The following is a 15,406-nucleotide window of genomic DNA, read 5'->3' as shown; positions in this document are numbered from 1 at the left end:
GCCACAGCTTTTCTAACACAGCACTGACACACACTCGTGTGGGTCGCTCTCCACCAGCGCTCCCAGGGTGTGTGGTGACAGCTCTGCAGGACAGCCAGCACAGGTGTCAGCCATGCCACACCTCCAGCAAGCCAAGGCATCGGAGATCTGGGCTCTCCCCAGCATTGCTGGTCTGGCCTTTACAGAGACGCCTTTCAGATGGCACTGGGCTGATGCAACATTCCCCTTGCAAGGGTCCCTTGTGCCAGACTGGGTACAATCACCCCCTCTTCCTTAAGCATAAGAGTTGTTGAAAGAAATACACCCATGACACTTCATGCACTGCCCCTATCCTCAGCTTTCCTGGGGGGTGTTCTCCAGTGCTGGAGAACACCAACCAGTGGAGAGGGGCTGTTGGGAAAAGCCATGGGAAAAAGGGAGATAAAAACCAGAAAATAAAAGACAGATTTGCTGCTGCATATAAAAGAACACCACAAAAATGTGTTAACAGAGCAGTTGCACAGCAGGGTTTTCCCACGTCTAAGGCATATGGAAACTTTGTCAGTCATTTCATCAGCACACAGAGTTCTGACCCAGCTGTGGTGCTGCAACACAGCCAAAACCATTCTGGCTCGTGAGGGAACCTCCCCTCAAGGGGCTGAGCACTGCTGGCATTTGGCACCAGGCTGCTGCACTTCATTCATCCAGCAAGACATCTGCAACCTCCCCATTCCAAGGTTCTCTGCTATGATGGCTTTTGAATGAAAGCATATTGTGAAGAAAAAATGTTGATTCACACCATTTGAAAACACAGAACTATACAAAATTTCCTTCTAGATGAAAAAATTATCTTTTCAGAGAGGTAAATCCTGCTCTCCTATCCTCCAGTGCCAGCTGAAATCTGGCCTATTACTACTGAAGCAATGAGCAGCAGCAAGAACAGAGGAATATTTAGATATAGTTCTGCCTTTTCCATGCCTTCTCATTGGAGTAGAGATGTTAAATCAAAACTCACATATTTAATCTTGAAGACATTTTTAAAAAGTTTATGTATCAAAAATCAAATTGTTCTTGTAAATAAATACATTCTGATCTGCAGTGTTCCATTTGCAGGGCTATATTTTTAGCATACATCTTCACAACTTGAATTTTAACTTTTTTTTTTCGTTGATGGTTGGAATTATCCTTTCAAGCCTTGCAGCTAAAGCACGGATTTCTCACGGTGCTAAGAGGCAGGTGTGCTGCTAGGCACTCTGCTGCGGTTTTACCACTCTCTAAGGGAGACAGGTTTGATTTTCTGAACTGCCAGCCCTCAGAACAACTCAGAAGCTCTGACATGCATCTGTTCAGGGCCAGAGTTACAAGTCAGGTTGCACCACCATGAATTGGCCTCACAAGAATCAAAATCATCTCCTACTCCTTGCAAGGAGACAGGCAGGAACAGGCATAACGTGAAATACTTCGGATACTTCCAAGTTCAATTAGTAAGAATTCCCTAATCTGGAGCAAAAGCAACGCCTGAGGTTGGATTGGCCAAATTGATGTATTCAGGAAGATTGTGCCTTGATGAACAGCTGCTCAGAAAAACTTGCAGCTCTGTTCCCAGGGCCAAATGTCTGTGCTCTGATTTGTTTGACTAGCCTCCAGCTAACACATTTCATTGGAATTGACTGCCAGTACATCTCAATGAGCTCTCTAAGAGGCTCTGAGCAGCAAGTGACCCTTAATTATTAAAGAAAGGCAACTTGTTTCTCTAAAGTCTTTCCTTAGAAGACCAGAACATACTCAACTCACTCTGATCTCTTCATATTTTTACTCTGCACGTAAACTTAGCTGATTTGTACTAAAAACATCGCGTAGTTCTACAGCACTTGTCACTTATTTCTCCCAGCTCTGAAGCAGGAAAATCAAGTCTCTTGATTCACTACGCCACGTTGCTACATGAGGTGTGTGTGCCTCTTGGAAATGGAAAACACATGGTCAGAACCATAGGCTATTTCTCCAAAAACAGTGAGAGGATCTCTACTTGTTCACAGGGAAGTGTGCTTCTCCAGAGGGTGAATCAAGAGAGAGAATAGCACTGCAGGGAACTGAGTCATTTTTGTCTGTGTGCCACTCTGAGAAGAAAATGGGAGGAACAAAATTTAAAGACAGAACAATTTCTTTGTTCCTTCAAAGTGCATGCTCCCTTAAAAACTGCTGGGCTTCTCATAGGTAACAGCATCTGTATCTTCATGATCCCCAGACTGTCAAGATTAGACGCAAGTGAGGCTTTGTCTCCCCACATTTAATAGCTGAATCCAGACTCTGGAGAACAAGAGTATTATGTTTCCCAGCTCATAAGCCAAGAAGAGCGGTTTCATGTGAAAACACACACTACTGTATGTAACACCCAAAGACAATCTTCCTCAACCTACACAACACGAAGAGCCTGTGCTCTCCTTGACACAAGGGGGGGTGTCTAATGATGCTAGAAGACAACCTAACATTACAGAATAAGCAGGGAGACACACTGGTATTTGAAGGAGCACTGTGAGAGAGAACCTCACCGCTGAAGGGTTGTAAAAAAGGTCATCAGGAAGTCAGTTACTTGTCTTGTAGAAGCTTGTTTATGAAACAAGAGCTGTAAACCACAAGCTGTGCAAAACTCAACAATCACATCTGAAGATGTGTTGCCCTTTTCCCCTCATGAGCAGCAGAGAGCACGTGATCCTCAAGCACACAGCAGTGCTGTGCTGCTGCCGTAAGGTTCCCTGCAGCAACTCCCACGTTACACTCAATTAAAGGCAGGTTCTGCCTACTAGGTGAGCATGGGCCCCATCCAATTAAGTCTGACTAATGACATCTAGGAACCATTATATGGAAACCCTGGATCAACAGGTTATTTTAAAGAAGAGAAGGAGATTAATAAGAAAAATCTCTGAAGACCAAACTCCCTGGATTGACAAATACCCCAGCTATATCGAGAGAAACTGATCCACAAAGCATGTCTCATGCTGTGCACTAGAAGCAAACAGAAATATGTGCAGACCCACCTGACCTCTTTATACTCCACAAATTGGAACCTGATAAATTCCACTTATCTGTGTCAAACCTCAGCAACCCTGCCACTGAAAAAAACAGTGCATGACACTGCACTGACAGCACTGCAAATTACTTACTATTCCCAAGAATCTGTCATAAGCCCCTTTTCATTTGGTAAACAGTGACATTTCCCCTGCATTACAACCGAAGCTAAAAATAGCACCTTGCATTTCATAACTTCCCAAACTTTATCAGAAATGTGTTTTACACAGCAAGCACCAGCACTGGGAACAAACTGAGGATGTGAACAGCTGTGAAGAACCTACATAGGACCAAAGTAAATTAGGCATTGAAACAATCATCTCCCCCTTCAGGAGATGATGCTTTGAGCAGATTATAAAATACCACAAATTGCAAATCAACACACTCCCTTTAAAAAACAGATTTCCAAGAAAACAATTCAGACAGTAATCATAGTTTTGGGGTTTTTTTTCGTTAATTTTTCTCATCTTTTATTGTATGAAACAAAACAAAATAGACAAACACAAGAAATAACATCAGCATTCATCATGTCTCATCTTTACAGTAGTCCTTTAAAGTCAACAGCTACGAGCTCCTCCAAGTGCAAAGGCCAAGAGAGACCACAGTGCCACAATACCAGAGATTCTAAGAGACAAGAGTAATAAAATACTGTTAGGTTACTTATATTTATGGCTTAATTTTGTGTTTATTAAGCCCTTAGATTATTTTCCAAACCATGTCAAGGCACAAATTCACCCTTCATGAGCATCACTATCAGCACCTCACAAGAGGGGTGTAGTTTGAATCTGGAATTCTCTCCCTCTACCGAGCTTTCAACTCAGCTGTAGAAAAAAACCCACATCCATCCCACACCTGAGATTCTGCCTCCCTCTCATCAATCTTATTAGAGCTGGTGCTACAGCTCATTAAGAATACCACCTCTCTGCTGTGACAGCACATACACAGTTTTGTGCTATCCACAGGGTAACATTCCTGGATTAACCATGAGTGAGACTGAAGTCCAGTCGCCCAGGGCTGAAAGCTCACAAGCAGCCAGTCGGCAAACAAACCTGCTTCTGAGTGCCTTGTTCCTCCAAGGAGCTGGCGGGAGGACACTGCAAACACGTGGCAGGCTGCTGCTGTGCCAGGGCTTCGGACCTGAGAGGAATGCTTCCTCCCCCACTCCCTGCCGCCGCCCCATTCCCGTGCTCCCACAACTCACTGCAGCAGGCAGTTCACGCTCGGCGAGTGCCTCCAGTGGCGATAGACGGAGACCTGCAGGTGAGGGTGGTGCCTGTAATCCCGCAGGACGAGCCTGACACTGCAATGAAAGCATGGCTTCAGCTCAGCCCGCAGGCTGCTTACAGCACCCCACAGCTCAGGGCAGGAATTTCTATCCAAGAGCTGTCACAGCAGAGAGAGGGTGAAACAAAGGCTTGGAGCAGGGGAAGAAAGGACTGAAAATTAAGACTTTCTGATCACTTACTGCTTGTGTTTATTGGTGAGCAGAATGAACTGGTTCTTTGAAAGCCGTCTAACATCAAAGCGACAGCGAGCTTTAAACTCTTGGTAAATCTGTCTCTCTGTCAGCACTGGCCAGCCTCGGACATGAACAACCAAGGCAGGGGGATGACGGCAAGGAGCATCTTCCCCAGAAAAATTCTGGAAAATGTTGAGACATACTTGAATTTGGAAATACTATAGAGGCACTAGTATTATAATCAGAACATATTCAGAACATGACAAATAAATGACAGGCGGTATAATACTGCTGTTGGTGTAATTTATTTTTTTTTGCCCCAAGATTCATCTAAATATCATCATAAAAGCAAACTGTCACGACTACCATGGAGAAACTACCTGAGAAACAGTGATGTAGTCTGGCTAATGCCATCATACAGAATAACAGCATGAATACATTTTGCACAGCAGAAATTCAACTCACTGGCCATTTTAAAAGGTCCACTGCGTCACTTGTATGATGACAATTTCTGCCAAGGTGGGCCCCAGTACCAGTGGATTCCTCTCCTCTAAGGATGCTACCAAGTAGGCTACTGACCTATGCACCCCACAAACAGGTCACAGACCTGCAATTCATACGCACAATGCTTGAAACACCACCTCGGATGAAATTCACTTTGTTCACGTGCTCAGCTAACACGGTGAGATACTGCGAGAAAGAAGGCTCAGTGTCCACTGCACCACTAAATCACAAAACAAAAGAGAACAAAGTTTTGTTTCTCCAGTGTTGCACTGCTACACAGTGTCAAGCTCTTCAACTAGTGACAGAACAGATATTTCAGATCTTAGTATCTTCCTACAGAAGTCAAAAAGCTGCATGAAAAAGGAACTTAACTGAAGGCACTGATTCAGAGATTTCAAAAATGGAAACTAATGGAAAATTATTTGACCCTTACCCAAGTGAACTGAACTTGAAAGAGCTTGTTCAAGAACAAAGAAGTCACAATGTCATTTCCCAACCTCTGAGAGATCACATGGCCCCTGATTTCATTTTTAAAATGTCAGCTTTGACATAAAACTACTACTTTCAGATTTATAAAATATAAATCTAATTAGAAGATGACATTTCCAATAACACTTTCTTTTGTCCAAAAGGAAGGCCAGCCTGTGAAACAAAAAGTCAGCCAGAGCAAATGGAAGGCTGTTTTCCATAGGAAAACCTCCCATGTAATGCAATTTTCAGTCAACACTTATACATTACTCACTCTGTGGATCTGCACAGTAGCAAATGAGCTGACATCAGAAGAACTAGAGAAAGGAATAATGAGATAGCATTAGGAGAAAGCTAGAGAAACACAGCTAAATACATAGAAAGCAAAAATGCACTGAAGTGCAGCTAAGTTACTAAGAGCAACAGACTGTATATAAACAAATATTTCCTAGCATCAAATAGATCTAGAGAGAAGGAAAAGATTGCCAAATCCCAACACAAATTCTCAAGGAGGTTTTAAGAAGCATTTTACCTGAACCACAGAGAAATGCATCATAGCCTGCCTCATGAGGAGATTTCTTCTCAGCTGTAAGCGTCCAACAAAATCAAGAAGAAGAAAACACATCTAGCATGCTTGTGAAAACCACTACACTGCAGAATCCTGATTCATAAGATCCACTATTCTGAGGGTTCTTTTCCCCCTCCCCTCAGCTGTTTCCTTCCTCACTCTGAAAACTTTACACTCGGTAAAAAGTCTGTGCTTCTAGCATGCATTTTAAAACACCACCAAAAAAGAAGCAGCAGTTACATGAATGTCTGAAAAGCTTAGCAAGATGCACATTAAAACATTTTAACTTTCATGAAAGTCTAAACCAAACTGTGTCATTTATGTTATTGATGGTATGGGAACCATTTCAAAACACAGGATGCCCTGTGCTGTAAGACACAATGCTGCCAGGAGAAACCAGAAAACATCTGCCTTACAGCCAGTATCACACCATGTCCTGGACACAGCCTCCTGCACAGGCATCACTAACCCTGCACACCAGCCATCGAGCTCCTTCTACTTTCCCTTCTAAGATAGCTGTTTCACACATAGCCTTGCCCCTTCCAAGGGCTGCTGACTCTTCACAGCCCAAGTTATGTTCTGTTCATCCCAACTTGGTGTAAATGCTGTCTGTACCAGCAGCACGAGGAAAACCTGCCCTGCATTACCCTCAGCAGCTACCAGGGACATGCAGAACAGATATGTTGGGAGCCCAGGCTTTGGGTCTGGACAAAAATGTGTACCAGCAGCTCTGGGCAGATTCAGCAGACCCACTGGCATTTCCTCATGCTTTACATGTGGATACCCAGAGAGTACAACAAATTTATTTTCATCTATCTGACTGTGAAGATTTGCTTAAAAACATACCGTATCTTGAGCAGCCACTTGCAAGAGCTATAACAGGGCACGGTGGATCTTTGGGATTTAGGTTGCTGCTGAAGACAAGTGGATGTGTGAGATTTTTGTCTTTCCTCAGTATGTTAAAGTTACCGTTCTCTAGTGACCTGTAGCTTCATTTCAGAAAAAGCTACTGGAGACTTTAAAATGAACTTTGGTGGGCCTCTTGGAAAAGTCCAAAATACTTACTCGAATAATATCTACCAGTCTTCTTCCTGAAAACTAACTCCTAAATACTTCCTTAGTTTCTTCCCTCACTCAAAACTCATAGTAGCAAATCTAATTGCATACAAAAAAAAAGAAAAGTGAGAAGAACTAAAACTGCAGGGAAAGAGGTTGACTAGATGGTTCTGTTTCAACGGGGAACCCTGAAGGATAAACACATACCCCTGGAATGACTGAAATAAAAGAAAGAACAATCAAGCAGAATATGCAGTGTGAAATTGCTAATAAACAAACCCTCAGAATCCCAGTACTGTTTTTAAAAAAATATTAATTTTGCATCTCTTTCTTGGGACTAGGGGGTAATGGGAAACAGGCAAAATTTTCCTTTCCTTAGCAAAATTGACATGGAAAAGATTATTTCACAAAAGAAGTGTGAAATAAGTCTCCTACCACATCACGACTAAGCTCATGAGATAGAACATGTACTCTTGCTCCATTTGAACATTGTCTTTAATTACTGCTTTGGGCTCAGTGCAGTCCTCTCTTAGGACAGGCATTTGAAATTAGGATTTTCACCAAGAAATGAATCCTACTCATTTCAGAACATGACATAAGCAACGTAATTCTCAGGCTGCATGTACAGATGTATGCAAACCAAATTTGTGACCAACGAAATAATGGTGACTCAATGCGACAAGTGACTCAGAACAAATAATTTACTACAGAATTCGTTTATAAGAAAGATGTGCAAATCCTTTGCTCTTAAATTTAGAAAGATGAGGATTCAATTGAAAAACAACTGAGAGGAGGAAAGTATGAACATGGGAAATGGCTGTGAAATATCTTTTCAAAGAAGGCACAGGGATTGCTGAAAGCTCTATTGGCCACCACTTACCTGCACAAAACTGCATACACCTCCAAAAGACTAGATACTCGAGGAAACAGACATTTCTATAAAAGAAGAATGTATTATAAAACCAACCACGACAGATCTTATGGTGAGTTCGATTACTTGCATTGCCAATTTGTTAAATGAGATCTAAAATTAGAACTTCCCAAGGCAACACTGAGAACTGGATGCAGTTCTGTTATTATCATAGGGCACTCATCTCACCTTCTGCACGGATTTTGTTACAGTCTTGGTGTCTATGATGACAGGAAACAGGTTGTGAATGTTCCTTTTAAACTCCTCATAGCTTTCTGAAAGCAAAGCACGTGTGGAGAAAGACATCAGAAAACTGGGAAAAATCTATTGGAATTGCAAAGTAATAGGAAAGAGAAGTGACAGCAGGCAACAATGCCCTCTCCAGCATTTAGAACTCAGAAGAGGCAACCAGCCCTGCTGCTTGCTAAGCCCTGCAGGTGTCTGTGGTGGCAAATGGCCACTGGACCTCCTGTTCCACCCCTAGTGCAGAGGCAGCAGCCTGGGCAGCAGCTACACGCAGCAGTACCTGGGAGGGGCCTGTAGAACTTGTCGTGAAGATGCATAAGGTCCATAAGCATGTTGTGTCCCACCAGGGGCTACGGAGGAATATAAACATAAGAGCCCATTGTAGCACGTTTCTGAAGAGAGCTCAGAGATAAACAAACATAGGCACACTCAACAGCTGCAACCCTTTACTCCAGCAGACAACATCAACACATGCTTGCACAGGAGTCATTCAGGCTGCAAGGCTCACAGGAGGACTACTGCCTGCAGGAAATCAGACTTGTAGACTCTCTGAGAGGGTATTATCTCAGCAGCATTCTATTTTCAGTGGACCTAAGGAGCTAAGTGGATTCTCAGTTCAGCTGAACAAGGTACCAGCCATCGGATTTATACACTCGCTCACAAAGACAGGGATGGTCTTTGCTGCACATCATCCATAGTCCTCTAAAGCTGAAGTCCATTTAATAAGCTGCATATAGAATGCATGAATTTCCACATAGAGTCTGACCAATGGTCTACGTGGTCCAATAAACTGGTCTGTCGCATGCTAAAAACACAGCTTGCCCAAAAGGCAAGAATCTGCTCAGCTTTTTTAGATGGTGACTCAAACGGTAACAGTAGCATTTTTAATACTGCATTTAACACAGCAAAATTAAAAAGAGATGAAACATGAGAGTAGGGTTAAGGCATTTTACCTTCTTGGCTTTAACAAGTATCTGGAAGAGGTTGGTAAAGCCCCGGGCAGACAGGAGAATGAGCTTTTTCTGACAGTGGTCATAAGAAGAGTTCTCCAGAAGCTGACGTTGCTCTGGACTCACTTTTTTCACCATTACCTGAAAAGAACAGTCACTGATTATCTCAGCCTCCCATGTCAGTGGTATGTGCATTGCTTACTGGGGTTCAGCAATGCTGAGGTCAAATTCAGCTTCAAGGCACTGAAGGACAGAAAAACAGCATCACCTTGGGACTTTGGAACTGTCTCACTTCTATATGGAGATCAGTGCCCCAGTAAATAAACAGGCCTGCTCAAAATGAGTATTAATTTTGCTTCTCTACTTAAGAGGATGATTCCTACCAAAGGGTTTTTGGAACACAAATAAACCTAATTCAATTTAACTTTATAACAATATGGTAAGTTCACGGTACCAAAAGCCTAGAAACAGACAGCAATCATACAAGCTGAGTTCCCAAAGGCAATGCTTCTCATGCTTCAGATGAGAAGGCTGGGTAAATCTGACGTTCTGGGGACATTCGTTATCAGACCAGAGCAGGACTAAGGCAAAAAAAAAAAAGATTTCTATAAGCTAATTCTAAGCAACTGACTGATATCATACTCATACCCATAGTTTGAGAAGTCCACAACCATAGTTTTAATACAGAAAATACTGCACTGAATGTAAAATGCCAGTGGTGAATAACAAAACAGCAAATAACAGAGTAAAAGTCTTCAAAGCAACTTCATGGCAGAAGTCAGCAAAGGAAAACCACAAAAAATGCTAAAACTGTATATTCTTGTGGAGGTATTGAAGGAGGGACTTAAATAAAGTCTGAAGACACAGAGAGGGTGCCTCCAGAAGTGCTCCAAGGACAAGCACTTCCACTGAAAGGGATTTTGGGGCTACAGGACAAACGGAAACCAGAGTTGCTCAGTTTTCTGTATCCCTTTTCTTAGGATCCCACAATCAACATTTCCTTTGTTGTTGTCTTCTCCTTCTCGACCCTATCACTGAAAGTACAAGCAATATTTCAGAGTCCCTGCAAGAATGCCAGTCCTATACGTCCAGAGAGAAATCCTCTTTCCAAAAGGTCCACATTCCATCTCACCTTCTTGTCTCCAAGAGGCTCTGTCCAAACATTTTCGAGAGCCTGCCTCAGAACCAGCTGAACTTCAAGCATATGATAGCCTATGACACAAAAAAAAGAAAAAAAAGGCAGTAAAAACTTTAGAGGTGCAGACAAGCCTAAGGAAAACACAAACATCATTCCTCTAGACAGAGAGACTGACCACATGTTTCTCCCACAACATATAGAAAATACTCCTCAACATATGATCTTGGTACATTAACATATGCAATGACAGAAAGAAAACAAAACAAAAAACATAGACACACATACCAAAAAAAAACCAAAACAAACAAAACCCACAAATGCACATAATTAAACAAAACACAAAAAAACAGTGAAAATTTCAGGCAAATGAGCTTTTGTAAGGACATGGAGGAAAAGAAAAGAGACTAACTGAAGAGGAAGGAGGCTACTACACTAAAGAAGATGCGCTCTGGTTTTGGACAGTTTCAGAGCAACAGACTAAGAAGCCAAGCACACAAAGGGTACCAATGCATTTTCCTCCACAGCTGATAAGGACCTAACTCAGTCCTCCTTTGAAAAGCATTAAAAGAGACACCTGAATCAGTCTTCTTGCTTACTTAAATAAATGTCTTTCTTATCACAGGTGCTCACCACTGCCAGACTCTATTAAAATATCAGTATCATATCTAGCTGACAAAGCAGATAAAAAGCACAGCACAGTCTCCACCCCTCCTTTTGCATACTCTGGAAAAAAAGTCAACAGACAAAGCCTTGAATACTCCGTTCTTCCTAACCGCTTCTATATTTTATTCTCTGACCTAAAAGATTAAGTTTTGGGTTCTGTGAGTAAATCTACAAATTATTCCCTGCAAAAGTTCACTGTTCTTCAAGTCAGCACAGAAGTTCCTCAGCTCTGCTATGGTGCTCCCAAAACCTAACACAGGGGGTAAGTGGCCTGTTTATTCCCACTGGCATATATGTGTCTCCATGGGGCTCCCTGTTGCTCTACATGAGAGGGACTAAACTCTGAAAGAAGGGGAAGAAAATAAACAAAAAAACAGATCACCCAGGATTTAAAACATGTAAAATGTTATCCTGATTCAGAGTAACTACAAATTCTCCAGTTGCTGCTCAGAAGCACAAAATGGAAGTGAATTACCACAAAGCATGCTCCAAGCAACCAGAAATCCACTTCTGCTTCAGAAAGACCTACCACTCCAACAAAGCAGAAAAGCAGAGCCCAGAGATTAACTCCAGACAAGAGCTAAAGTATAAACTGGGGTAAAGATGGGCACTGGTGCTTTCCCTCCCAATAGAGCAAATTAACAGAAGAAAGTACAGTTATAGCCCCAGAGGTTCATAAGAAATGATGAAGCCACAGGTGATGAGCCCACAGGTGCCTAGGAGAGGCACTGTTTCATACCATTCAGATCCTGCAGAATCATAGTATCTTCTTCTTTTGCTGCAGTTATCCAAGAGGTCACTTCATCAATAGCTTTCTTCAGGACATCCCTGTCTGCACAACTAGTGCTGGATGAGGGGAAAGAGGCAGTGTGAGAAATGCTCTTTACAGGTGAAGCCTTATGCTTTGCTGTAGGAATGCACAAGCTTCTTTTCCCAACATGGACCCAACTCTCCACATAATATCCTGTGATCTCAATCTTCCTTCAGACACCATGTCATGCTGGAACAGCTGGCAGCGAGGTGCTCAGACAAACAGGTTTCAGTATTTCTACAAAATGTGATCTGAGTGATGCTAAGCAATGCACACAGTACTGAGGAGACACCTCTCTGAAAAGTACTCACCTGCAGACTTTCCAGGTACCTGCTAAGAGGTGCTGTTTAAGGATCTTCTCCTGTACCTCATTCATGTATGGGATTCCATCTTTGAGGAACTGAGGGGAGAGAAAATACCAGGTTGGTTACATTCCCCTGGATTTTATCACAGCACATTAGAGAATTAGCAGGTTAGTCATGACAAACAAACTGTAGGCAATCCAACAGGTATGGAGGAAAGAAAAGGTTATTTGTTAACTGTAATCAATTTTTTTGCTTTTCTTTTACCTTTCCTTTAATAAGATGCTTCCAAGAGTCAAGAAGACAGATGCTTCCTGCAAAACAGTACTCTTACAGGATAACAGAGTCTGAATTTAAAGGGAGATGTGGCAATACATGGGATGCTGGTAAACTGGTATTCCTGCACCTTCAAGAGTAAAGACACCCACCAGGGCCTGTTTAGTAAATCCTTAGCTCACTAGAGTAGGTTTTGGTGGCTTTTTTGAGGCAGGAGTGTTACAGTTGACACAGAGAGAGGGAGGGAGAGAGAGAGAGAGAGAGAGAGAGAGAGAGAGAGACTCACACCTGACTCCAAGGAAATCGAGCAGGAAAAGACCTCTTTACTTACATTACATGTCTATCTATAGAATTTTAACAATGAGCATGGATTGGACAGTGATGGTGAAACCTCTTGACTCTATTGGTTCATCACATGTCCCTCAATTTTCTCTTCCTCCAAGGAGGAATGCAAAACATACAGTTTACCAGAAAGAGTGTGAGAAAGTGTAAAAGAAATTCATCAACATCAGAAGGCCAGAAAACCAGAGAAACACAGGAGAATCTGTCTGAGGCTGCCAAGGATGTGGTTATTGCCTTTACATTAGTTCAGAAAAAAACAGCACTCACCACCCCTGTTGATAAAGAACTGCATGATGCATTCATACTTTAGGAAGATACTATTTAACCCAGAAACATAAACATTTAGGGATACTAATCTGATTTCTTCTGCAGTTGCACAAATTTCCTCTGTTCTGCATTTCTGGCAGAGATTACATACCTTGTTGAAGTCAAAGCCATAATGAGACAGGAACTGAATACTAGATGCAGAGAAGGTGAATTCGACATCCCTTATTCCCAGTGTTGAGGGAAAGAGAAAAAAGTTGTATGAATGCACCACATACCTAAAATGAAAATAAAAATATCTCTAGAAGATAATTACAAGAAGTAACTCCGCCCAAAAGCGGAGTTATAAATTATGCATAAAATCCTAAAACATCCTCATTGTAACAGAAAACTGCTTTTCTACTTACTTGTTTGAATTTTCTTTTGAGAATATTGCCAGCCCTGCAAGAAAGAAACCTCTGTTGAGATGGCAGCGTTGAGCTGGATGTCTACAGAGAGTGTGCAAATTAGATGAGGCATGTGGGGAACCCCTCAAGAAATATATGTTTTCCATTCACGAATGTCACTATGCCAATCCTAGCATCAACTGCCAGGCTACTCCTTGAATTCCTGAGAGCTGAACGGGACAAGCTTTCACTGCTATGTGGTAAAAGGAGTTAAATCAGAATTAAATAACAAACAGACTGAGCAATGGGCAAGAGATGAGATGGTGATGAGTCTCTGACTGTGCATACATAGATGAGTCTGTGGGTCCAACTACACCACAATAATGTTTGGAACAAGCTGGGCACCAGAGAAGACTGAAACATGGGTTTTACTTCTCAGGTTATTTTTACTTCTGTTAATCCCTAAAAAGCACATTAAGATCTTACATACCGCAAGACTTTGAACAATATTTCAAACTGTTTTCGAGCTGGATTCTTGACTCCTTACTGGTTCTAAACTGTCAATAGCTTTCCTCCACAGGCCCTTTCTTACATTGATTTGTTATTTTATGAATAACAGAAATAGCAGCCTTCATTTTCCTCATAGTCCCCTTACTCATAATGCACTGTATCAAATGACATCGCTTTGAACAGGAGCTGCCGTCATATGCTTGCATCCTCTGATTTAAAAGCCTTATATTTTTAACTGTGACCTTTAAATATGGTCAACTTTAGACCAGTAAAAACTATATAGGCCACGTGACTTTAGATTATTTATTGAAAAGCTGATAGCGTTAAACATCAGAGGGGAAAAAGAAATACAAGAAGAAAACGTCTCTGGAATGAGTGAATAAAGGCCAGAGCCACCTGGAGGACGCATCTGTTAGCAAAAGGCCAGTTACCTGTACAACCTCGGGAAATCACTTTCCGTGTCAGAACCATACTTACCAAGCTGGACAAGAGTGAAACGCTGAACACTCTGCCTGGCCTTCACATATCGCTCTGCAGGGGAGTCAAACAGGCTGGGAACAAAAATAGAATTGGGGAAAGGAGAGCAGACACATGAAGGGTTGCTATGCACAGGTTGTTCTCACAGGGCTAGAGCAATAAGTCTCCCTCACATTTCAAGTCCAACAGCTTTACCTGGGCTCGTTGTTTTGTAGGGAAGTTGAATGCAAACCAGTAAACTCCATATCAAGGGCTGTTGAGGTGAAAACAACACAAGAGAATCTGAAATTTGAGGCATGCGCTTCACCAGCACCAGGACCGGGGTCTCTCCAACACTTCTCACCGTAACCTTTGTCAAACCACAGGAAGCAGACTCAAGAGAAAAAGCTGCGGGGCTTACACCTCCAGCTGCCTCATTCCTGCGGCGGGATGCTGCCGGGACACTCCTTCCCCTCAGGAGGGGCCTGCCTCACCCTGCACTGTGTTCATGCCCCCACCCGAACCCCCAACACCCGCGGGCCCCAGCCCGCCGAGCCGAGGCCAGCACCCAGTTCCCTTTCCAGCCTTTGCTGCCTGTTTGAATCCCGCGCCTCAGCGATCCCTGTCGAGGGCGCAGCAGCGCCATTACCGGCTGCAGTACCCCTCAGCGCCCAGATCCCTGTGTCGGGCAGGGGCTGACGAGAACTCCCAGACGCTCACCCACGAAAGCGGCGCGGAGGATGCGGCGCCTGAGGCGCGGCAGGCAGCGGGCAAAGCTCTCGGCGCCCACCTCCATCGCCGCCCAGCCGCGGCCCGGCCCGGCCCGGCCCGGCCCGGCGCGCCTGCGTGCCCCGCGCTGCCCCGCGGGGCGGGCCCCATCCGCAGCAAGGCGTGGGAAAAGGAGCACCACGGGAGCTTCGAGCGTGACCGGAGCGGCGGGAGCAAAGGACTGGGAGGTTTAGGCTGGAAATTGGAGAGGCTGCGAAGCCGCCCGGCACAGCCCGCGCTCAAAGGGAGCGCAGGGGCAGCTCCTACTGCCAGAAGTACAGATC

The 15,406-nt window shown here is 43.4% G+C and overlaps 1 protein-coding gene across 3 annotated transcripts; it reads right to left on the bottom strand.

Annotated features, from left to right (window-relative positions):
• Window positions 1-3,480: 3,480 nt before the first annotated feature.
• On the bottom strand, window positions 3,481-15,192 carry PNLDC1 (PARN like ribonuclease domain containing exonuclease 1). Of its 3 annotated transcripts, none has more exons than XR_015802479.1 (19): window positions 15,075-15,192; window positions 14,571-14,628; window positions 14,376-14,449; window positions 13,410-13,443; window positions 13,157-13,280; window positions 12,130-12,218; window positions 11,747-11,853; window positions 10,339-10,418; window positions 9,210-9,347; window positions 8,537-8,606; window positions 8,200-8,285; window positions 7,981-8,036; window positions 6,891-6,958; window positions 6,009-6,062; window positions 5,751-5,793; window positions 5,129-5,228; window positions 4,511-4,686; window positions 4,095-4,345; window positions 3,481-3,669 (listed from the first exon to the last, which is right to left on the bottom strand). XR_015802479.1 is itself a non-coding variant. In XM_014874164.2 (19 exons), the coding sequence occupies exons 1-19, from the start codon at window positions 15,148-15,150 to the stop codon at window positions 3,603-3,605; spliced, it is 1,599 nt and encodes a 532-aa protein (XP_014729650.2). In that variant the 5' UTR covers window positions 15,151-15,192; the 3' UTR covers window positions 3,481-3,602. The 3 variants fall into 3 exon arrangements, 2 of the variants coding, with proteins under 2 accessions (XP_014729650.2, XP_014729651.2); XM_014874164.2 differs by having other exon boundaries at window positions 4,247-4,345; XM_014874165.2 differs by having other exon boundaries at window positions 4,247-4,345; window positions 6,891-6,955.
• Between the last annotated feature and the right edge of the window lie 214 nt (window positions 15,193-15,406).

The sequence above is a fragment of the Sturnus vulgaris genome, chromosome 3, assembly GCF_052056855.1.
Source record: "Sturnus vulgaris isolate bStuVul1 chromosome 3, bStuVul1.hap1, whole genome shotgun sequence".
In the NCBI taxonomy this organism is placed as follows: Eukaryota; Metazoa; Chordata; class Aves; order Passeriformes; family Sturnidae; genus Sturnus; species Sturnus vulgaris.
The sequence above is the reverse complement of the archived record's forward strand: the minus strand, read 5'-3'. Positions and strand labels throughout refer to the sequence as shown.